Genomic DNA, 24279 nt, shown 5'->3' with positions numbered 1-24279 from the left:
TTGTCGAGCCATGGCCCCCAAGGCCATTCGGAAGCGGCGTAGGAAGTTGCTGGAGGTCCGGCATTCGTCACGCCGCTGCTCTGGGTCCAGGGGCCGTTCACGGGACCGGAGCCGTCGCTCCTCCGGCTCCAATTCTTCGCCTTAGAATTCTGGTAAGCGCCGCCATAAAGTCGAAGAAGCGTGTTCGCTCTCAGACGTACCCCCCCCCCCCCCCCCCCCCCCCCCCCCCCTGTTGCTCCCCGGAGGCGGATGAGGGGGACGGGCTTAGCCCCGGCGGCTCCCCTGGAGCCTGGGAGTCCTGCGGCCTACTCGCCATACCCGGGTCCGTCAGTGACTCCCGAACAGGTGCAAGAATTCCTTGCTACCATGGACTGCCTTTTTAGGCCTCGGGATCCCGCCGGCGTGCCTTCGGGTCCTGTGTCCAGATCCTGTTGGCCCGGCGGCTCCACCACAGGATCCTGTGCCAGCGGCTCCGGCGCCATGCGGTGCGGCGTTGCCACACTGGGTGCCTTTTATTCCTCCCTTGCCCTGATTCCAGGACCATTTTGTTCCGGCCTGGTATCCGCATTGGGCGCCGGCGCCTTTCTCTGTGCCGTTCCCAACGCCGTTCGTCCCTGCTCCGGCTTTGCCACCGCGACAGGCCCCCTCTACGCCAGAGGTGGACGAAGACTGGCCCGGCAATGTGACTCCGAGCAGAATTGGGTGGACAACTTGGAGGAGGCAGGCGACCCAGATGTCTCCTCCGACCCGGGGTTCGCGTGGCACCCCCCGCCCCTCCTCCCTGCCTACGATGGAGGAAGGTGCCTCCTACACGATGGTCCTCCGTCTGGCGACTGGGGCCCTTACTCTTGACCTCCCCACAGTGGCCCTCAAGACCAACCTCCTCACCGAGGTGCTCCAGCCGGCATCTACTTCGTCGGAGCCGTTGTTTCCTTTCAATGACGCTCTTACCGACGTCCTCTTGGGCACTTGGTCGAGGCCGGTCACGGGGGCCCCGGTGGATAAAAATGTCGCCAGGCGCCAGCGCCCGGGGACCCCGCCTTCTTGACTACTCACCCTACGCCCGAGAGCCTGGTCATTCAGGCCTCGACGTCGCAGAGTGCTTTTCCTACAGCCCTGCCAGATAAGGACTCTAAACGGCTGGACCAGTTTGTGAAGCGGTTGTTCTCTTCGGCCAGCTTGGGGCTGCGGTCGGTGAACACCACCTGCTTGTTGGGCCGCTACTCCCACGCGGTGTGGGATGCCATTGCTCAGGTGTTGCCTCAGTGTCCTGAGGAGGGGCAGGCTGTCCTTTCTCCTGCAATTGCTGCAGGTAAGGATGTGGCTAAGTTCGCCATTCTGTGTGGGTTGGACACTGCTGACTCATTGGGCAGGGTGATTTCTACAACTGTGGCTTCGCGACGTCCTGCCTGGTTGCGTTCGACTGGGTTTTCACCTGATGTCCAAAGCTCGCTCATGGACATGCCCTTTGACAGTGCCCTGGAGCGCTTTAATGATTCGCGGTCTACGGCCAAGTCCTTGGGCCTTTCTACGAAGAGTTCGGCCTCTCCTGGTTTTCGTTCCTTTCGTGGCCAAGGTAGAGGCAGTCAGGCGCGCCTGTCCCCTAAACCTGGGCAGAACCAGTCCCAGCGCGGCCAGGGTCACGGTTTCTGCAGGGGCGAATCTGGGACCAGCGTGCGGGTCCGTCCACCTCCACCCCCGCTGTTTCCACCCCCAATCCTTCCTAATCTCCGCTTCGGGGAGCAACCCATGCCGGTGGGTGGCAGGATCTGCCACCACCTCCCTCACTGGCGCGAGATTACATTGGACAGATGGGTGCTGCAGATAATCTGCCACGGTTACTCCCTTCCCTTTCAGTCCTCCCTTCCTGCCATGCCACCTCGGTGCCACCGCATGTCGGGTGATCACTTGGCTCTTCTCCGACAGCAAGTCACGGCCCTCTTGGCCAAGGGGGCCATCGAGTGCGTTCCTTGGCCAGAAGTAGGGAGTGGTTGTTATTTCAATTACTTTCTGGTCCCCAAGAAGGACAAAGGGGGGGTCTGCGTCCTATCTTGGACCTCCGGGATGTCAATCGGAAAAGTTCAAAATGCTGACCCTGGCTCAGGTCCTGTCTGCTCTCGACCCTGGAGACTGTATGGTAGCGTTGGACTTGAAGGACGCATATTTTCACATCCCCCGTCCTGCCGGCCCACCGGCGTTACCTGCGGTTCACGGTAGGCCAGGAGCATTTTCAGTTTGCTGGGCTCCCCTCGGGTGTTCACGAAAGTGATGGCGGTGGTTGCAGCTTATCTGTGCAGGTCGGGGGTGTCAGTCTTCCCTACCTCGACGACTGTTTGTTGAAGGCGGGCTCGCCCAAGGCAGTCGTCCACCACCTTCAGACTACGGCCGACCTCCTGCATTTGCTGGGGTTCTCCATCAACGTGCCGAAGTCGCACCTGAGTCCCTCTCAGAGGCTCGCCTTCATCGGTGCGGTTCTGGCTTCGACTCCGTTTCGGGTTTATCCTCCCGAGCAGCGAGTCTGGGATATTCAGGCTATGATTCCGACCTTTCAGCCTCTGTCCCGGGTTTCAGTCAGGGTGACACTCCGGCTCCTGGGCCTGATGGCCTCCGGCATCCTGCTAGTGCCAGATAGCATATGCTGGCTCTGCAGTGGGACCTGAAGTTCCAGTGGGCATCAGGGTAATCTGTCAGATCGTGTCCAGACCTCGGAGGGCACTGCACGACAATTGCAGTGGTGGCTCACGAATTGCGATTGGGTTAATGGCCGATCCCTCTCCCTTCCCCAACCAGAGCACACAGTGGGGACGGATGCGTTTCTCCTGGGATGGGGTGGCCACTTGGGAGAGGCGGAGATCAGAGCACTGTGGTCTCCGGCGGAGTCCCGGCTCCATATCAATCTGTTGGAGCTTCGGACGATCCGACTGGCACTGAAGGCATTCCTTCCCTCTGTCCGGGGAAGTGTGGTGCAGATGTTCACGGACAACACCACTGCCATGTGGTATTGCAACAAACAGGGCGGGTGGGGTCCTGGACCCTATGTCAGGAGGCTCTGCGCCTCTGGACATGGCTGGAACCTCAGGGCATTACCTTGGTGGTTCAACACCTGGCAGGTTCTCTAAACGCCAAGGCGGACGAACTCAGCCGCTGGTGCTTGATGGATCACGAATGGTGTCTGCACTCGGACGTGGCACAAGGTCTGTTTGAGCAGTGGGGAGAGCCTTGGTTAGATCTCTTCGCCACCAAAGAGAACGCGCAATGTCATCAGTTCTGCGTGTTGGAATTTCCAAGGCGGCTCTCGCTCGGCGACGCTTTTCGTCACGAGTGGAGTTGCGGTCTGTTGTACACTTTTCCGCCTATACCACTTCTGCCCCGAGTGCTGAAGAAGATTCGGTGTGACCAGGCCCAAACCATCCTTGTGGATCCGGATTGGTTGCGAAGATACTGGTATCCCGAGCTACTCAGCATGGCGATCGATCCCCTGATCGGTCAGCCTCTTCGGGAGGATCTTCTGTCGCAGCAGCAGGAGATGGTCCTCCACCCGAACCTGTCCAGCCTCCACCTCCATGCGTGGAGATTGAGCAGCGACAGTTGACAGCTTTCGATCTTCCTCCCGAAGTCTGTGATGTCATCTTGGCACCCAGGCGTCCCTCCACTAACACGGTATACGCCTGTCAGTGGAACAAATTTGTGGCATGGGGCAGAGTGAAGGCTGTGGATCCCCTTTCTGCCCCTCTTTCGGAAGTTCTTCTGTTCCTGCTTTCCTTGGCCCGGCAGGACTCTTCTCTGGGCACTCTTAAAGGTTATCTTTTGGCCATCTCCGCCTTTCTCCGGCTTCCTGATCAGCCTTCTCTTTTTAAGTCTCCGGTTGTTAACCGTTTCCTTAAAGGCATTACGCACACGATTCCTCCCGTGCCATTCATCATGCCTCAATGGGACTTGAATCTTGTTTTGACCTATCTGATGTGCGCTCCTTTCGAGCCCCTTCATACCTGTCCTCTGCGTTTTCTCACACTCAAGACTGCTTTCCTGGTAGCTATCACCTCTGCCAGAAGAGTGAGTGAGCTCCTGGCTCTTTCTTCCAAACCTCCTTTCCTTTCTGTTCATCCGGACAAGGTGGTTTTGAGGACCCGTCCTTATTTCTTGCCAAAGGTTGTCACACCCTTACACATTGGGCAGACCATCACTTTGCCCACCTTCTTTCCGCCTCCTTCAAGGGAGGAGGAGAAGCTCCATCATCTGGACCCAAAACGTACACTTGCGTTCTATCTGCAGCGTACACAGCGGTTCTGGGTGGATGACCAGCTCTTTGTTGGCTACGTGGGTGCCAAAAAAGGTCGGGCCATGCACAAACGAACCATCTCGCAGTGGGTCGTTCTGTGCATCAAAGCAGGTTACTCCTTGGCTAAGAAGGAGCCTCCTGCCCATTCTACCAGGGCAACTGCAGCCACTACTGCCTTGGGACGTTGCGTTCCCTTGCAGGACATTTGTCAGGCAGCTACGTGGGCCTCGCTGCACACGTTTACCAAGCATTACTGCCTTGACAGTCAAGTCCGGAGAGATGGCTTCTTTGGCCGTTTTTTTCTCTGTGACTTACTGGTGTTATTTGTTCGCAGACCCACCACCGGGGTTGGTATTGCTGGGGTATCTATTCTAAGGTAAGGAATCTATCACTAACGTGTCTTTCAGATGCACAATTTACTTCTTGTGTAACGATATATCTGTAAGAGACATTAGTTAGTGATAGATTCCTTACCGCCCCACCCATCCTCCCCGTTCTGCGAACTGGTTACTAGGGTTAAGGTCATCCCTCTTAGGGCCCTAGTTTTCTGCACCAGTGGTCAGTATCTTGCTTGGCTATGCGTTCTGGCACGGAAAGTCGTGTACAGAACTGACGTCAGCACGCATGGGTGGCGCCTAAGTACTCTCCGTGGCGTCATCTCGGCACTAACGACCCCAGTGATGGACGCAGAGCCGCACGACGCCACCTACTGACGCGCAGGGGTACTGCTAAGCGAAACGTTCCGGATCCAGTCTGACGCCTGGGGATATTCTAAGGTAAGGAATCTATCACGAACTAATGTCGCTTACAGATATATTGTTACACAAGTAGTAACTTGTGCAATAAGTCTTCAGTGAGCAGCACGCCAGCTCATTTCACAATTCTAGGATATAAAATTCCTCCGATCCATACTTTTGTGACGGATTGCATCGTAGAGAAGAACTTCAGCAAGTATCCCAGAAACCGCTTCCATCTAGAGTTCTGAAGTTTAAAGGAAGGAGGCTTTTGGATCCCACCTTAGCCTATGCTGGCCTCTAGTTGGGAGAGTCTGCCTGCCAGAAAGAAAGTGCTTCAGGTTGACCTAATGCCACTGAAAGCCTTCCTTCCATTCTGCCCATATTCTCACGCTTTGCTTAATATCTAGATCCCTTTCACTGTACCGGCTGAGAATGGTGCATGAGCATCTAGAGTCCAGTGGACCTTCTGCCTGCCGCAGACCACAGGGACACTTAATTGGAGTTCCTATCGCCCCTCAGGACCATAAGCCGAAGAGACTTGACTATGGGTCACAATATCTTTGTCTTTGCCTGCCTAGCTCTTCTAACTGCAAATGCCCCCTGTGTTCTTGGCCACTATGTCCATGCTATATCAGAGTTGGTAAAAAGACATCATCCTTCTTGACGGTCCTCGGATCTGGTCAGCAGTGGCCTGGATGTCTCCCAACAAGTCTTAAAGTGCATTTCGATTTCTGTTAACACAGTGGCTTGATTCATGACCACAACATTACCATGTGTCCTCATCCTTAGAGGTGTTCTAGAGACTTCTTGGATGATATCCAAGCAACTCTAATGCACATGCCGCAGGGAAACAGCTCTTTAAACTGAAGCCAACTCCTCCCTGTGTCAGGCCTCCCCGACAAAGCCGCTCATCCTGCAGTACTGAAAATTCTGCAGGTACTGCAATGCAGGACTGTCTCTTCCAACATTGTCCCTGTCCTGTTTCAATATCTTGTATCCGATAGAGACTTCTAGCCGCAGATTCCTTACCTTTTGTATTTCCCAGGTGTCAGACTGGATCTGAAAGATTTTTCATGAACAGTACCCCTGCGTGCTGGTAGGTAGCGTTGTTCGGCTCTGCATCCCTTGGTGGCGTCTACACTGGAAGTGACATCCATTGCACCTATATAGGTGCCACATAGGTACGCTGATGTCAGTTCTTTTCTTTCCATGCCAGCCAGCTCTGATCTAGAGATCTACCTCCAAGTCACTGTTTGACTGGATTTGTTTAACGTTTTGTCAAGTGTTTTTTGAGGTTTTGTCCTCCTGGTTTGTAGGATGTCCTCTAGGAAGACTGGATTCAAACGCTGCAGAGCCTGTCTTCGGCCGATGTTGGTGACGGACCCGCACATTGTCTGCCTGTGGTGTTTGGAGCGTGACCACCACCTGAAGTTGTCCTCCGATTGCAACGTCATGAATTCTAAGGCCTGGTGGCAGCGATTCCTCGAGTTCTTGGTGGCCCGGCGTGCAAATCAAGGTCCCTGTGCAGAGGAAGTCCCAGGAGCAGTTGCAGTATCCGTGGCTGTTGTGGCATTCCAGGTACTCTGGTTACTCAGGTTAGTTGAGGCACAAGAAGAAGTTGAAGAGGTCCTCATCTTCTCCTTTTCCATAGGCTGATCAGGGAGCGTCACCATTCGAGGCCGGTCTGCGGTAGAGCCTGCGCTTGGACTGACTTTGCACCTCCCCCAACCTTCTGCGAGCTGTAGCATCCCCCGCCCATCTAAGAGTTCCATGAGGCCATGTGCCTCCTATTTGGGTGGCCCAACCCTTCTCGCCCCACGGGGTTGTAGGGGGGCTCCATCTATTTCCACTCCAGCGGCTTCGATTGACCACCCCCCATGATGGAGGGGCATTGCCTGATGCTGCATCCCTACTGACAGGAACTTTGCCTCCTAGATCTGAGCCCTTTTCCCTTGGGTTTTAAGGAGGAATGGGAGTGGTTGCTGAACCCTGGAGAGAATACCAACCTTATGAGGAAGACCCTAAAGTGTACTGTTGTGAGGAACTAGGTGAAGCCAGTGCACTAGATACTTCGGGATACTGGTATGCTTTGTAGCCTATTGTGGCTATGGGGGAAAGAGCCTTATATGCAGTGGTGGGGCAGAGGGCGGCTGAGTTTGACCTTCAGTTGCCCTCTGTGGCAGTCCAGACTCGCCTCATGACAGGTGCTGCAACCAGGAGTCTCTGTCCGAACCGGTACTCCCATTGAATGACCCCCTCACTGATGTCCTTTTGTGGACCTGGTTCAAACCAGACACGGGGGCTCCTGTGAACAGGGCCACCGCCCTGCTCCAGAGGACCCAATTTCCTCAACCAACATCCATCTCCAGAGAGCTTGGTGTTCAAAGCCTCCACATCCCATGACGCTTTCTCGAACGCTCCCATTGAGGCTGGACTCTTTGGGGAAGAAGTGGTTTTCCTTCTCTAGCCTGGCATTGCGGTATATGAACACTACATGCCTTTTTGGGCCGTTATTCCCAAACTCTGTGGGACACGGTTGTGCAAGTGCTACCACAAGGGCTGTAGGAGTCCTGGACCATACTCTCTCAGGGTGTTGCTGATGAGAAAGATGCAGCAAAGTTAATTAGCTGCTGTGGACTTAACACGGCCGACTCACTGGACTGGGCCAACTCATTGACGGTGGCCTGGAGGCACCATGCCTGGTTGAGGATGACCTGACTTTTCAGGGAATGTCCAATCTTCACTTATGGACATGACCTATGACACTTGTCTCTTTGGAGACCAGGCGGATCTCATAATTTGCCCCTTTATCACCATGGCCATCCAGTTGACGGCAGGGTTCACCATTACCTGCCCCACTGGCCGTCCAGAACATCGGATAGGTGGGTTTTGCAAATCATCCAAAGGGGCTACTCCCTCCCCTTCCCTCCATGCCACCATCTCACGGACCGGCTCATGGAGGATCATTTGTCCCTTCTCCACGAAGTCGTAGCTCTCTTGGCCAAGTGAGCCTTTGGAGAGGGTTCTGGCATCAGAAGTAGGCGGCTGTTGCTATTCCTGCTACTTTCAGGTTCCCAAAAAGGACAAAGGCCTTTGTCATATTTTAGCTCTGCGGGTCCTTTAACTTCTTCCTCCAGGAGAAGAAATTAAAAATGCACATGTTAACTCCTATATTGTCTGCCTTGGACCCAGGAGACTGGATGGTACCGCTGGACTTGCAGGACACCTTTTTCCACATTCCTTTCCTGCCTGCCCACCAGCGCTATCTGCAGTTTCAAGTAGGCCACAAGCATTATTAGTTCACCATGCTCCCTGTTGACTGTACCAGCCACCTAGTGTTCACCAAGGTGATGGTGGCGGTTGCTGCTCAGCCTTGGTGATTATGGGTGTCAGTCTTACGCTATCTCGATGACTGGCTTTTGAAGGCAGGCTCGCATCAGGCTGTCGTCTCACACCACCAGACTATAGCAAACCACCTGCAATCGCTGGGGTTCACTATCAACATGCCAAAGTCAAACATGACTCCCTTTCAGATGCTCCCTTTCATTGAAGCGGTTTCTGGACAAAATGCAGTTTCTTGTTTATCCTGGCGCGTCCAGGATAGTCAGGCTATGATACAGATGTTTTAGCCTGAATTTCTGTGAGACAGACCCTGATGGTGTTTAGACCTGCTGCATCCTGGTGGCAACTCATGTCTGATGGCATATGCCAGCTTTGCAGTGGTGTGAGAAAGTGGCTTTGTATATACTGTTCCAAAATAGGTACAGGGTGTACAGAGTCCACAGTCCCCAGAGGTTTCGCAGAGGCTAAAGTTAGATATAACCTTACTCTCTAAAGTGGGAGCTTGGTCGAGCAGTCAGGCAGTATCAGAGAACAGTGTAAAGCATTTGTTGTACACACTCAGCAAAAAGATTTCACACACTCAATAACTGAACTCTAGGCCAATGGTTTATATAAAAAAAAGTCTGTTTTATTTTAGAACCAACAATAGGAATTAAAATATACTTTCTCAGAATGAGGTGCTTTATATAAATACTTTTGCAATATGCAATTGGCTTTTGTAGAAAGTTACAAGTTGTTGCAACACAGTTTTAAACACAATAATGCATTGAGTTCAATGGAAATTTCAAGTTATTTGCAATAGATTACTTTCAGGATTACTTTAGGGATTCCAGGACTGGATCCTAGATTCAGTCCTGGGACAGTACTTGGAAAAAAGTGATAAAAGTCGACTTAGTTACTACTAGGATTTTTAAGTAATATTTTGCTATTTTAAAAGTTGACAGAAGAAATTTCATAGAAAACAGTGAATGATTCCCTATGGAAGAAAATTCAAGTTGCAGGTATAGTATGTTCTCGTTACTTTTGTAATCCAGCACTGGGTGCCTAGACTCAGTACTGGGACCTTTATCCAAAACTGGTAAGTAATTACGTTTTCAGATGATATACGATTTTTAAAGAATATTTAAAGTTAGCAGAAATTGACACTTAAAAGACATTTCACAGAAAAACAGTTAATGGAAGAAAATTGGGTTACTGGTAAGTACAGTTGTAAGTATTTTTCAGAGTTAGTGCTGGGCACCAAGATCCAGCACTGGGAGCTCACCTAATAGCAGGTGAGTATTTTCGTTTTCGTTACTCGGCTGATTTTTGGTGAATATTTTAAGTTTTGAAAACTCCACACTTGAAAGAAATTTCAGAAGAAACCAGTCAGTTACCTTATGGAGAGAGTTGAGTTATCGGTGTAAAGGTAAGTACTCGACTGGCAGAGTTAAGGTTCTGGGCATAGACTCGGGGGTGGGGGGGGGGGGTGTCTCCCAGGGTCAGGTAGGTACAGTTGTTTCACCCTCAGCGGCACAGGGGCAGCTGGGTGCAGAGAGAGTTGGGCCCAATGTTATCCTATGAGAGGTAGGGGGCCCTTGGTTGGTGGCTGCTGACTAGCAGGCCACGCGGCTGCTGGGAGCTGGGCTCCTGGTCACTTGCTCAGGGCAAATGGGGAAGTAGATAGGTGTAGAGGTTACACTGCCAGGGCCACTCGGGCGGCTGGGTGCTTTTGAGCCTTCGGGCGTCCATTGATTTCAATGGGAAAGCCCTGGTTTAGAAAAAGACTGCAAGCTCTGGGACGAAGATTCTTCAGGTGCCACCACCACTTCGAGAGGTAAGTTGGAGGATAGGTAAGTACCCAGTTGGGCACAGGGAGCTGCAGGGGGCCGGGTGCAGGGGTGCCTTTTGGTGTCGAAGTCTTACCCTCTGTTGATCGAGGTTGGGGGTGTACCTGGTTCTGAGGCTACAGGCTTCTTCAGGAGCGTCGAGGGAAGTCCTTGGGTGCCGGACTCTGGGTCACAGTCGCCGTGGGGGTCGTCCTCGTGGTCTTTGTTCACTCCGTCACAGGCCAGGCTTGGGGGGGGTGCAGAGTGTGTAGGGTTTGCGGTTCCGGGCTGATGCCAGGGATTAGAAGTAGATTTTGAGTAGAGCCTCTACTCATGGGAGTCACAGGGGCTAAGAGCCAAAAGGTAGCCAGGTCCTCCGGGGTTTGTGAGGTTGCTGGCCACAAGAGATGCCGGGTTAGAGCAGGTTCGAGGGTCGACAGGCCGGTATGGCTGGGGCCAAAGCAGTTGGTATCTTCCTCTTCTTAGCAGCTGCAGGGCAGGTCTTATTTCTTCTTGCTCTTCTTTGTATTTTGGAATCTGGGGAAATAAGGTTCTGAGGGGTGGGGTTGGCAAGCTGGTACATCCCCTGTCCTTATTTGGGGTTTCCGGCCAAGCTTCCCGCCAGAGTGGGGGGGGTTGCAGTGGCCTGGGGAAGCTCACAGAGGTGGCATGCCTTTTGAAGCTTCCCCCTGCCTATCCTGGGGGAGGAGATTTAGCACCTCACCCAGGATGTGCATTGTTGCAGGCCCAGGAGAGCAGGAGCTCTCCTACCCAGGGGTCCAGCAACATGTCTGCTGTGTGGCAGCCTCAGAGCCGACGTGGATTGTAGGTTAGGTTTTAGGGGGCATCTCTAAGATACCCTCTGGAGTGCTTGGTACATTAAATCCCACACTGGCATCAGTGTGGGTTTAATGTGCTGAGAAGTTTGATACCAAACTTCTCAGTCTTCAGTGTTGCCTTTATGGTGCTGTGGAGTGTTCGTGTTTGACGAGCTCTCAGCACCATGTACTCTGAATGGCAGCACTGCATTTACAGTGCCCAGGAATGGACCTGGGTACTGTAGGGGCACAGGGCTCCTGCGCCCACACCATTGGCATAGGGCACCCAGCTAGAGGGATGGCTGATGTATGTCATGGCAGTGTAGGTGATGGGCATTGCACACAGGGATGTGTGCCATGTCGACTTTGTTTTGTCTTGCACCCAGACACCCAACCTGCCAGGTAGGGGGTGTGTGTGTGTGTGTGTACGTACACACACAGGGCCTCTAAGGGTGGCACAATGAGTGCTGCAGCCCTTAGAGGCCTTCCCTGGTCACAAGGCCCTGGGTACCTAGGGTACAATTTACCTGGGGCTGACATGTGGCCAGGGTTTGCCAATTTGGGTTTTGTGTTTTTAGGGAAGGAACATAGGCCCTGGGCACCTGATTGGCAGGAGTCCAGGGTACACTCAGTCAAAGTACATTCAGCAAAATGTGGGGGCATACCATGCAAGAAAGATGGCACTTTCTCACACCGACCTCCTGCATTTGCTGGGGTTCTCCATCAACGTGCCGAAGTCACACCGAGTCCCCCTCAGAAGCTCCCCTTCATCGGAGCGGTTCTGGATTCGACGCTGTTTCGGGTTTATCCTCCCGAGCAGCAAGTCTGGGATATTCAGGCTATGATTCCTATCTTTCAGCTTCTGTTCTGGGTTTCAGTCAGGAAGACCCTCCGGCTTCTGGGCCTGATGGCCTCCTGCATCCTGCTGGTGACACATGCCAGATGGCATATGCGGACCTGAAGTTCCAGTGGGCGCAGCATCGGGGCAACCTGTCCGATCATGTCCAGATCTCGGAGGGCGCTGCACGACAATTGCAGTGGTGGCTCACGAATCGCGATTGGGTCAATGGCAGATCCCTCTCCCTTCCCCAACCGGAGCACACAGTGGTGACAGATTCGTCCCTCCTGGGCTGGGGAGGCCACTTGGATGAGGTGGAGATCAGAGGACTCTGGTCTCCAGCGGAGTCCCGGCTCCATATCAACCTTTTGGAGCTTCGAGCGATCCGTCTTGCGGTGAAGGCATTCCTCCCCTCTGCCTGGGGAAGTGTGGTGCAGGTGTTCACGGACAACACCACTGCCATGTGGTATTGCAACAAACAGGGCGGGGATGGGGTCCTGGACCCTATGTCAGGAGGCTCTGTGCCTCTGGACATGGCTGGAACATCACAGCTTTACCTTGGTGGTTCAACACCTGGCAGGTTCTCTGAACGCCAGGGCGGACGAACTCAGCCACCGGTGCTTGATGGATCACGAATGGCATCTGAACTCTGACGTGGCGCAAGGTCTCTTTCAGCAGTGGGGAGAGCTTTGGTTAGATCTATTCGTCACCGACGAGAACGCGCAATGTCATCAGTTCTGCACGTTGGAGTTTCTAAGGCGGCACTCGCTAGTGGAGTTGCGGTCTATTGTACGCCTTTATGCCTATACCACTTCTGCCCAGAGTGCTGAAGAAGATTCAGCCCGACTGGGCCCAAGTCATCCTTGTGGCTCCAGATTGGGCACGAAGGTACTGGTATCCCGAGCTACTCAGCATGGCGATCGATCCCCCGACCTGACTGCCTCTTCGGGAGGATCTTCTATCGCGGAACATGGGTACGGTCCTCCACCCGAACCTGTCCAGCCTCCACCTCCATGCGTGGAGATTGAGCAGCGACAGTTGACAGCTTTCGATCTTCCTCCCGAAGTCTGTGATGTCATTCTGGCAGCCAGGCGTCCCTCCACTAAGACTGTATACGCCTGCCGGTGAACAGGTTTGTGGCATGGTGCACAGCAAAGTCTGTGGATCCCCTTTCTGCCACTCTTTTCTTCTGTTCCTGCTATCCTCTGCCCAGCAGGACTCTACTCTGGGCATTCTCAAAGGTTATATTTCGTCCATCTCTGCCATTTCAGGCTTCCAGATCAGCCTTCTCTCTTTGTCCCCGGTTGTTAACCGTTTCCTGAAAGGCATTACACACGCGTTTCCTCCCGTGCCATTCATAATGCCTCAGTGGGACTTAAATCTTGTCTTGACCTATCTGATGTGCACTCCTTTTGAGCCCTTTCATAACTGTCCTTTACGATTTCTCACTCTCAAAACTGCTTTCCTGGTAGCTATCACCTCTGCCAGAAGAGCGAGTGAGCTCCTGGCTCTCTCTTCCAAACCTCGTTTCCGTTCTGTTCATCCGGACAAGGTGGTGTTAAGGACCCGTCCCTTTTTTTTTTTTTTTTGTCAAAGGTTGTCGTGCCCTTCCACATCGGGCAGACCAACACTTTGCCCACCTTCTTTCCGCCTCCTTCAAGGGAGGAGAGGCTCCACCGTCTGGACCCAAAACGTGCGCGTGTGTTTTATCTGAAGCATACACAGCAGTTCCGGGTGGATGACCGGCTCTTTGTTGGCTACGTGGGCACCAAAAAATGGTAAGGCTGTGCACAAATGAGCCATCTCGTGGTGGGTCGTTCTGTGCATTAAAGTAGGTTCTGTAGTAGGGGATCTCTGTGTATAGTCATAATCTAATGAATAGTCCCGCCCATGTGCGTGGACCCCGGAGCAATAAAAAATAATCTCTAAAAGGTGACAAATCATGCAGACCTGCATACACCTTTAAGAGAGAATTTAATTTAAAGACAGATAATGCAGCCTATACCCACAGGCTACACTGTCCAGTACTTCAACTAGAATTCCACCAAAATCCACAAACAGCACTGCCTGTCTAGTTTTTCTCCCCATAGGAAAAAACCCTGCCTCTACCAGCAAAAGCCTCTGGAATGATAGAGAGGAAGGAGTGGACAGACAAGCCCCATAGGCTGCCATTATGTGGCTTAAAACAGGATACTGTGCCTTTAAGAGAACTTTCCAGGTTTCCAGAACTTTCCCCAGTATCCCAGAATGCCCAGCAGGTCCCATTTACTTTCAGTTCTTTTTTCCGGGTCCTGCTAGCAGGACCCTGGAGCATTGAGCTCTCCCCTTTTCAAGGGTTTTTTGGAGATTTTGTCAATTCTTGTCACTTTTTCAAGTGCTTAGTAGCTGGTACTGTCAACATGCCTGGCTTGTTCGACAAGTGCCCGGAATGTGGTAGAAAGAAGGCTAAAACTGATCCACACGAGGTGTGTATAGGTTGCCTTCCCCAGTCCCACGTGCCTGAAAACTGTACCATCTGCCACTCGTTCTCAGCCAGGACCCTGAGGAACAGGATGAAAATCAGGCTTTAAGTTCTGAAGGAGAGAAGACTGAAGGCACCAGGTGGGTCTGGAGGGGCTGATTTGCCCCATACTGAGGCCTCTGGGGGGCTCCCCAGGGGCAGGAAGACCAGTAAGCGCTCCCACTCCCCGTCGAGGGCGTCGACGGCGACGTCGAGGAGGATGACCACCGTCTGTTCGCCGTCTCCCCAGGGCTCTGGGGAGAAGCGGCGTCGAAGATCGACGTCGAGGGACCTGAATAGGCCGTCGTCGACTACATCGTCGTCGACGACGCCGTCTTCGGCGCCGTCCAGCAGTCGGCGTCGAGATCGGACCCGGCGTCGGCGCTCGCCGTCGAGGGGAGATCGCCGTTCACCGTCGATGAAGAGGAGACGGTCGACGCCGCCGCCGAAGAGGAGATCGACGTCGAGACGCTTGACGTCGAGGCACAGGTCGCCGTCGAGGCGAAGGTCGCCGTCGAGGAAGAGCGAGTCGCTGGAATCGGTGTACTCTGTGGTATATACGCCCCCTCGGATGCCTCCGTCACCGCCTCCTCTTCCGCCGACTCCTCCGCCACCACCGCCTCCACAGCCACGGACACTACCTCCGGTGCCCCCACCTAGGTCGCTGCCACGCACTCCGGTGGGACCGCCGCCGGTTCCCCCGCGGTCGGTTTCCCTTCCAAGGTACCCGACTCCGCCGCAGGGGACCCCGAAGCCACGACGCCCGCGGTCGCCGGGACCGGCGGACAGGCCGAAGCCGAAGAGGTCGCGCTCCCGCTCTCACAGGAGGAGAAGGTCATGGAGCCGTGGACGGTCATCGTCGGACTCCGGACGACGCCGGAGGAGGCACAGGTCCAGGACACACACGCGCTCCTCGACCAGAGACTTTTCCCCGACGCTGTCGGACTCACCGGGGGCTAGGGTGTCGCCGGTGGACGATTTGGTCTCTTTCCAAGAGGTGCTGTTGAGAGGGGCAGCAAAGTTGGGTATCACGGTGACTGTTCCAACACCCACGACGTCCGTGATATTCGAGACACTTCATAAGAAACATCTGTCTCGCCCTCTACTGCCTCTTGTACCAGGACTGGTGGAACCCGCGTTGGAGCTGTTCCTCACTCCCGCGATGACGAAGGCCGCCCCCTCCAGGCTCATGAAAAAGTATAGGGCCCCGGAGTCGGACCCTACCTTTTTGAGAGTGGACCCGAAGCCGGATTCGGTCATCGTGACGGCGGCGAGGAAACATGCGACCGCGCCTTCGTCGACGGTCCCGCCGGACAAGGAAAGCCGCTGGCTGGACTCTGCGGGCAGGAAGTTGTGTGGGACCGCCGCCACTACCATGAAGGCGGCGAGTGCAGGGGCTTTGTTGGGCCGTTACGACCGGGCCCTGTGGGAGTCCCTGCAGCAGTATGCGGACCTACTGCCCCGGGACAAGAAGGAGGACTTCTTGGAGACAGTGCGCGAAGGCATGCTGGTTTCTAGCCAGGTGATCGGCGCAGCGGCGGATGTATCCTTGCTGGCCGCCCACGCTTACTGCCATGGCGTTCACCAGAGGCGGCATTCGTGGCTGCGCCTGACGTCCCTCAAGCCAGAGGCGCAGCAAAGGGTGGCCAACCTGCCCTTCTCGGGGGAAACCCTGTTCGGGAAACATGCGGACAATGAGATGGCCCGCATGAAGGCGGAGGCGGAAACCCTGACGGCCGTCGGGTTGGAGAAGGCCGAGAAGAAGCGCCCGTTCCAGAGGCGGTTCGGGTCTTCGGGCAGAGGGTGTGGGCAGGGTTCGGGACAGTAGCAGCAGCAACAGCAGCAGTTCCGCAAGACCTTCCAGAAGCGCCAGAGGGGTAGAGGAGGCCAGCAGGCTACTACCACTACCAAGGGCCCGGCCGGGTCTCGGCCCTGAGCGGCTACTTCCCCCTCAACCGTTACCCACTCCAGTGGGGGGAAGCATTCAATTTTTTCCGGCAGAGTGGAGAAAAATTACTCAGGACAAGTGGGTGCTGAATATTGTTTGCAATGGATACAGTCTTCGGTTTATCAGCCCGCCTCCAGCGATTCCGCCGGTCAGCTCTCGATTCCAGCTGAGAGAGCTCCAGGCGGAGGCCGACATCTTTTTGAGAAAAAAGGCGGTAGAAGAGGTACCTCTGTCTCAAAGGGGAAGAGGTCTGTACTCTCGGTTCTTCCTCGTTCGCAAGAAGGACAAGAACGAGTTCAGGCCCATTCTGGATTTGCGACAGGCAAACAAATGGATTCGCAGAGAGAAGTTCCGCATGCTATCGTTGCACCAGATTTACCCTCAGCTGCAACGGGGAGACTGACTCTGTGCCATAGAGCTACAGGATGCGTACTTCCATGTGCCCATAGCGAGGAAGCACAGGAAGTTCCTGCGATTCCAAGTCGGCGCCAATCACTATCAATACACAGTACTGCCATTCGGGCTAAAGTCTGCTCCCAGGACCTTCTCGAAGTGCATGGTGGTGGTGGCGGCACACCTGCGGAGGAACAAGGTGTTTGTCTACCCGTATCTGGACGATTGGCTGATCAAGGCTTCATCCTTCGCGGAAGCACAAGATCACTTCCGATGGACGTGCGCTCTCTTACACAAGCTGGGGTTACACGTCAACATGTCCAAATCGGTCACGACTCCGGTCCAGTGCATACAGTACCTGGGGGCCTCCATCGATATGCGGTCAGCAAGCGCGTCTCCTTCGGAGGATAGACGGTTATCACTCCTTCAGAAGGCTCAGGACCTCAGGGCTGCTCAATCGACGACAGTGAGGAAGGTGTCTTCTCTACTGGGATCGATGGCCTCCTGTATCTTCCTCACGCACGGCTACACATGAGGCCACTGCAGGAGTGCTTGGAGGATCAGTGGGATCAGAGGACAGGCTCTTGGGACGACAAGATACGACTGTCGCTGCATGCTCTTCAATCTCTGAAGTGGTGGTGTTCGGCGGAAAACCTCCTCAAGGGGGTTCCCTTCCACAAGGACATTCCCACAACGAGTGTAGTGACGGATGCTTCTCTCCAGGGCTGGGGAGCGCATTCCGGGGACTTGCAGATTCAAGGGAAGTGGTCTCCTCTGGAATCGACGTACCATCAATTTCCTGGAACTCAGATCTGTCTTCCTGGCACTGAAGGCCTTCCTTCCGTCCTTCCAGACCAACTCGCTGCTGATACAGACGGACAATACAACCACGATGTATTACCTCAACAAGCAGGGGGCGTCGAGATCGCGCACTCTGTCACAGGAGGCGCAGGCGATCTGGCGCTGTCTGCTGGCCCGAGGACTGACGATTACGGCCACGCATCTGCCAGGGGTGCAGAATGCTCAGGCGGACGCCTTGAGCAGGCTGATTCAGGAAAACCACGAATGGGTCATAAACGACGGAGTACTAGGAAGTCTTCGCAAGGTGGGGGACTCAAGACGTAGATCTGTTCGCCACCGCCGAAAACAGCAAATGCCGAGACTTCGCATCCAGGTACTACCAGCGGGGGACGCTGGGGAATGCGCTATGGATCGATTGGTCGAACAGCTTTCTGTACGCTTTTCCACCCATTCCCCTGATTCCGGCGGTACTCATCAAGCTGTCCCAGTCCAGGGCGCGGATGATCCTGATCGCCCCGGAGTGGCCCAGGCAGTGGTGGTTCACGGACCTTCTTCACCGGTCTCTCCTTCCTCACATGCGGTTGCCGTGCAGGCCGGACCTTCTCACGAAGTTCGGGGGGCGGATGGTGCACCCCAGCCTCTCGTCTTTGAGTTTGGCGGCCTGGCTCCTGAAATAGTGCAATATGGCCATCTGAATCTACCAGACGACTGTATGGACATTCTGAAGGAGTCTTAACGACCTTCCACTAGGACATCCTATGCTTACAAGTGGAAGAGGTTCTGTATCTGGTGTAAGTCCAAGAACTTTGATTCGACGACATGAAAGGAAGATGTCATCCTTCCGTACCTGTTACATCTGGCGCAGTCTGGCCTTAATTTCCATTCCATTAAGGTTCATCTGGCTGCTTTGACTGCTTACAGGAAATGCCCTTCACAGACTTCCTTCTTTCAGATCCCTGTGGTCAAGGATTTTTTGGAAGGCTTGAAGAAAGTGTTTCCTCCGTCAGACTTCCCTCGCCTTCCTGGGACTTGAATGTGGTGCTGTCCAGACTGATGAAGGAGCCTTTTGAACCCATTCACAAGGCTTCATTGCAGCACCTATCCTGGAAGGCGGCGTTCCTGGTGGCCATTACATCGGCCCGCAGGGTGAGTGAACTTCAGGCATTATGTTGTCAAGAACCTTATACTGTATTTCATGCTGCTAAGGTTGTGATGCGTACTCACCCTAAATTTCTTCCTAAGGTTATCTCTGACTTTCATATCAACCAGACCATAACTTTACCTACGTTCTTTCAGAATCCCTCTTCACCAGCGGAAAGGTCTCTCCATTCCCTGGATGTTCGGAGGGTGTTGAAATTTTATCTGGATAAGACCAAGGATATTCGTAGGTCTGACCAATTGTTTGTTAATTATGGCTCAGTCAGGACTGGTCTTGCGACCTCTAAGCAGTCCATTTCTCGGTGGATTGTGTCCTGCATACAATTGTGTTATCAAAAGGCTAATAAGACCTTAGGGGGTAAACCTAAGGCTCATTCCACCAGGGGCAAAGCTGCCACGACGGCTTTGCTGCGTAATGTTCCGATTGCGGAAATCTGCAAGGCGGCCACTTGGAAATTGGTCCATACCTTTGCTGCGCATTACTGTCTGGACTCGGATGTCAGGGCAGATGCTCAGGTTGGGCAGGCTTCGCTGCAAAATTTGTTCGCACAGTAGTGGTAGTGTCTTGTGTGTTTTCCACCGCTTTTGTTGTGTGGGGATGGGCTTGCCATTCTATTCACTAGATTATGACTATACACAGAGATCTCCTACTACAGAAGGAGTAGTTTCTTTTCTGTAACTCCAGTTCTGTAGTAGGGGTAGCTCTGTTATAGTCATAAGCGCCCGCCCTCCTCCCCGGTGGAGAGATACTTATTCGTATGTAGAATGCTACAGGTCTGGCGTGCTACGCCTTCAAAAAGAACTGAAAGTAAATGGGACCTGCTGGGCATTCTGGGATACTGGGGAAAGTTCTGGAAACCTGGAAAGTTTTCTTAAAGGCACAGTATCCTGTTTTAAGCCACATAATGGCAGCCTATGGGGCTTGTCTGTCCACTCCTTCCTCTCTATCATTCCAGAGGCTTTTGTTGGTAGAGGCAGGGTTTTTTTCCTATGGGGAGAAAAACTAGACAGGCAGTGCTGTTTGTGGATTTTGGTGGAATTCTAGTTGAAGTACTGGACAGTGTAGCTTGTGGGTATAGGCTGCATTATCTGTCTTTAAATTAAATTCTCTCTTAAAGGTGTATGCAGGTCTGCATGATTTGTCACCTTTTAGAGATTATTTTTTATTGCTCCGGGGTCCACGCACATGGGCGGGACTATTCACTAGATTATGACTATACACAGAGATACCCCTACTACAGAACTGGAGTTACAGAAAAGAAACTACTCCTTACTCCTTGGCTAAGAAGGAGCCTCCTGTGGGGCTGCGTGCCCATTCTACCAGGGCATCTGCAGCGACTACTGCCTTGGGACACAGCGTTCCCTTGCAGGACAATTGTCAGGCAGCTACGTGGATCTCGCTGCACACATTTACCAAGCATTACTGCCTTGAAAGTCCAATCCGGAGAGACGGCTTCTTTGGCCGTTCTGTTCTCTGTGACTTTCTGGTGTAATCTGTTCGCAGACCCACCACCGGGTTGGTATTGCTGGGGTACCTATTCTAAGGTAAGGAATCTATCACTAACGTGTCTCTTTCAGATGCAAAAGTCACTACTTGTGTAACGATATATCTGTAAGAGACATTAGTTAGTGATAGATTCCTTACCGCCCCACCCATCCACCCTGTTTTGGAACTGATTTCTAGGGTTAAGGTCATCCCCTTTCAGGGCCCTAGTTTCATGGCACCAGTGGTCAGTTTCTTGCATGGCTCTGCGTTCCTGGTGTGGAAATTCGTGTACAGAACGGACGTCAGCGCACATGGGTGGCGCTTAAGTAGTCTCCACGATGTCATCTTGGCGCTTACGATACCAGCGACAGACGCGGAGCCGCACAACGCCACCTACTGACAAGCAGGGGTACTGCTAGGAAAACTTTCCGGATCCATCTGACGCCTGGGGATTATTCTACGGTAAGGAATCTATCATTAATATCACTTACAGATCTATCGTTACACAAGTAGTAACTTGAGCTTTAATACAGGTACAATGTCTAAGAATGGACTTGGACACTGTAGAGGTACAGTGCTCATGCAACTGTACCCACACCTGTGGGCTAATGTACCCTTCTAGAAGGGTGACCTACCTAGGCCCCAGGCAGTGGGTTACAGGCATGGCACACAGTGTGCCATGTTGTCTCTTACCTAGAGCTTCAAGCTGTTCACCTAGCATTGAAAATGTTCCTAACCTACTTAATAAACAAGGTTGTACTAATCCGGACAGACAACCATGTACTTTCTACAGAAAGTGGGTGGGACCCACTCTTTACGATTATCCTGCCTAGCCCAGACCATCAGGCGCTTAGCTTCAGATCACAACATTAATCTCCTAGCCCAACACGTACCAGGGACAAACAATCACGTTGCAGGACACCGCTACAGCCTAACGGCTAGAGCAGTCAACCTCGAAGCTGAGGAACCGGGCTAGTCTTGGCAGGGACTCTAAACATCATGTGATTCTGAGCAAATCACTTAATCTCCCCATGCCTAACAAAATAAATATTTCCATATGTAACGCAACTTGTGCTCATTTAAAGCGCTACCTTGGGGTCAAGTTTGCTCTATATAAAACTCCAAAAAAAATGTCCACGAATCGTAACCACCCCAAAGTACTCCTACCATACTTTCACTAGTGGGAGTTTCCACAAATGGACAGGTTTGCAACCCACCCATAATGCCTAAACTTCATGTCCAGGTTCCCACACCCACTATCCTAGGGCAGTGCTCTATGGATGAACTGGTCAGGGATATTTGCCTACGCTTATTCACCTCTCCCAAGGAAATGAACCTCGCCATATAGCTCCTGAAGTCCAAGAAGCTTGAAAGCCTAAAACCAGAAAGCGCTACGCTGCCAAATGGAAATGATTTGTCCTCTAGTGCCAGCCAGCGTCAAAGTAAACAGACTAGATCTGCCAATACTAACCATCATTTATCTCCTTCATCTAGAAAACTCTGGTCTAGCCTACACTTCAATAAGTTTACACCTTACAGCCTATCTACAAAACAGTCAGCATATATATTTAAGATACCAGTCATTAAATCGTTTCTAGAAGGACTTAAAAGAGTAATTTCACCCAAACTTGCACCAGCTTGGGATCTCAACACTGTACTAACAAGGCTCATGGGGCCACGATTTGAGCTACTACATTCCTGCAAACTTTAATACTGATCTTGAAAGGTGGCATTTTTAATAGCTATCAATATAACTCAGACATGCCAGGGAGCTCCAGGCACAGACTTTTGAAGAACCATTCTTCCAACTCCACAGAAACAAAGTAGTGCTCTGAACAAACCCAAAGTTTCTTCCCAAAGTTGTCTCCGCTTTCCATATTAACCAATCAGTTGAATAACCTGTCTTTTTTGTTTGTTTTTGAAGTTTTATATAGCGCAAACTTGACCCGTAATCGGGTATCGGAGCGCTTTACATAGAACCAGTTGCGTTACGTGAGGACACATTCATTGTTTGTTAGGCACAGGGAGATTAAGTGATTTGCCCAGAATCACAGGATGTTGAGCGTCTTTGCTGAGACTAGAACCCGGTTCCGAAGATTCGAGGTCGGCCGCCCTAGCCGTTAGACCAACTCCTCTCCCCTTCTTTCTCCAACCTGAAACCGTTGCAGAGAGAGCTCTTTATTCTCTAGATGTAAAAAGAACTTTATTGTACTATATCAACAGAACCAAAATATTTAGGAAAATCAAGCAATTATTTGTTGCTTTTCACATCCCCACACTTGAACAACCCAATCTCAAAATGTAGGATTTCTATATGGATAGTCCAATGCATTCAAACTTGTTATGCTAAAAGAAATGTACATGTTCCCCCTAGGGCTCGCTCAACTCGCAAAATAGGAGCCTCTGGCATTCCTGGGGAACATACCTATTCCTGAAATTTGCAATGCAGCAACATGGTCCACACCACACACGTTCACAAAGCACTACTATGTGGATCTATTAGCAAGTCAACAATCCAATGTTGGTCAAGCAGTTCTATCTAGTCTTTTTCAAGCTGCTACTCCCACAGGCTAGCCACCGCTTTGGGAGAGGGACTGCTTTACAGTCCATGCTAAGCATGTATACCTACAGCCAAACATTGCTCAAACTGATTGTTACTCATTCTGTAAGAATCTGTTCTTGCCATGTAGTGCTTTAGAATCACATACGCCCATCTCTTCCCCAGACGCATGTGCAGGCCTCAATTTACTTTTATATTTATCTTTATTCACATTAGTTGCATGGACCTCACAATACTAACACTCTAACTCCTTTTTCGCCCGCCTGCGGCAAAACAATCTAACCATGGAGTTGATGCTCATTCGCAGTATCACCAGGAGGAGTCATACAGCCTCGTGACTTGAAAAACTTCTTCAAATAAAAACAACTTGCAATCATCCAATCCCAACACTAGATGGCTGACTTATTCTATGTGAATCTACAGCACTAAATGCCAAGAACAGATAGTTACAGGGTAAGTAACATAATCAATTTGCAGCTTGTTAGTGTAAGTTACAATTGTAAGAGAATCTTTACTTCCAAGGCTCCCTAGAAGATTGGAAATGTTTCTCTGCTGGATGATCACTGAATGCATATTCATATTATCTTTGTAACTTACAATCACATATGTTTAAAATTCTCAGTATTCGCTATTTAAGATCTCATTAATTTGAAATAGTGGTGTTTCTAATGTATTTCTGCAGGTATGAGGGATGGGCAGAAGATCACATTTCATGGAGAAGGGGACCAAGTGCCAGGACTGGATCCAGGAGACATTGTTATCACCTTAGATCAAAAGGAGCACCCTGTGTTTAGGAGACAGGGCCACGATCTGATCATCCGGATGGAGATAGATTTAGTAGATGCTTTGTGCGGCTGCAGACAAAGTATCCGAACTTTAGACAATCGGTCTCTACTCATCACCTCTCGACAAGGTAAAAGGGCATTGAGCAAGCAACCAATTCATAATACTGCAGCACAACAAATCACATCTTAGCAAGATAAGGAGGAGACCGTGTATTTGGACTCTGCACATATGTGCCCTTGTGGACACCCTATGACAATGAACTAGGAATCCGGAAATGCAAAAACTAGAATCCTAGTCTTATTAGAAAAAGAGGGATTTTTAAGTCCAAATGCCTAAGATTGCAATGGCTGGAACAATAATTGAAATTTGCTCTGTAGCCATACAAGGGCAATTGATAATTAAGGACTGTAAGAAATTGTATTATTAGTTGAGGTGTGCAAGTACCCACTTCAAGTAATAATCACAATCTTTAACAGTGCGCCCTCCGTTACTAAATTCTACTGAACTGAACACCCTGGTAGCTAGACTGACTTTCCTTGGGGAAATGTGTAAAGTATTTATGCCGTACTAAAACAGTAATTACATTGAAATGCAATACAATAGCAACCTGTGACCAATTGGAAAACAGTAAAAGTTCATGAACAAAATGACAAATACAACAAGGGGAACTAGAGATGGGAACTCTAAGTAGAAATACAGCCATGAATCACACATTGCCAATGATAGTCAATGGTTGCAATAGAATAGGACCTAGGTGAAATTTGAAGCTGGCAGCAATGGAAGACAGGTCGGATACACAAAGCAGGTTCCTCCTGGTCACAGATT

General features: G+C 51.7%; 1 protein-coding gene across 3 annotated transcripts in view; it reads left to right on the top strand.

Annotated features, from left to right (window-relative positions):
• The window catches only part of LOC146772608 (dnaJ homolog subfamily A member 1-like), a 142366-nt gene that overhangs the window by 53159 nt on the left and 64928 nt on the right, over positions 1–24279 (top strand). For all 3 annotated transcript variants that reach the window (XM_085638962.1, XM_085638961.1, XM_085638963.1), the window contains exon 6: positions 23351–23581. In XM_085638962.1, coding sequence (XP_085495088.1) covers positions 23351–23581 — 231 coding nt within the window. The remainder of the gene's footprint in view (positions 1–23350; positions 23582–24279) is intronic.

This window comes from Triturus cristatus, chromosome 12 (assembly GCF_964204655.1).
Source record: "Triturus cristatus chromosome 12, aTriCri1.1, whole genome shotgun sequence".
NCBI classification, from domain to species: domain Eukaryota; kingdom Metazoa; phylum Chordata; class Amphibia; order Caudata; family Salamandridae; genus Triturus; species Triturus cristatus.
The sequence above is the reverse complement of the archived record's forward strand: the minus strand, read 5'-3'. Positions and strand labels throughout refer to the sequence as shown.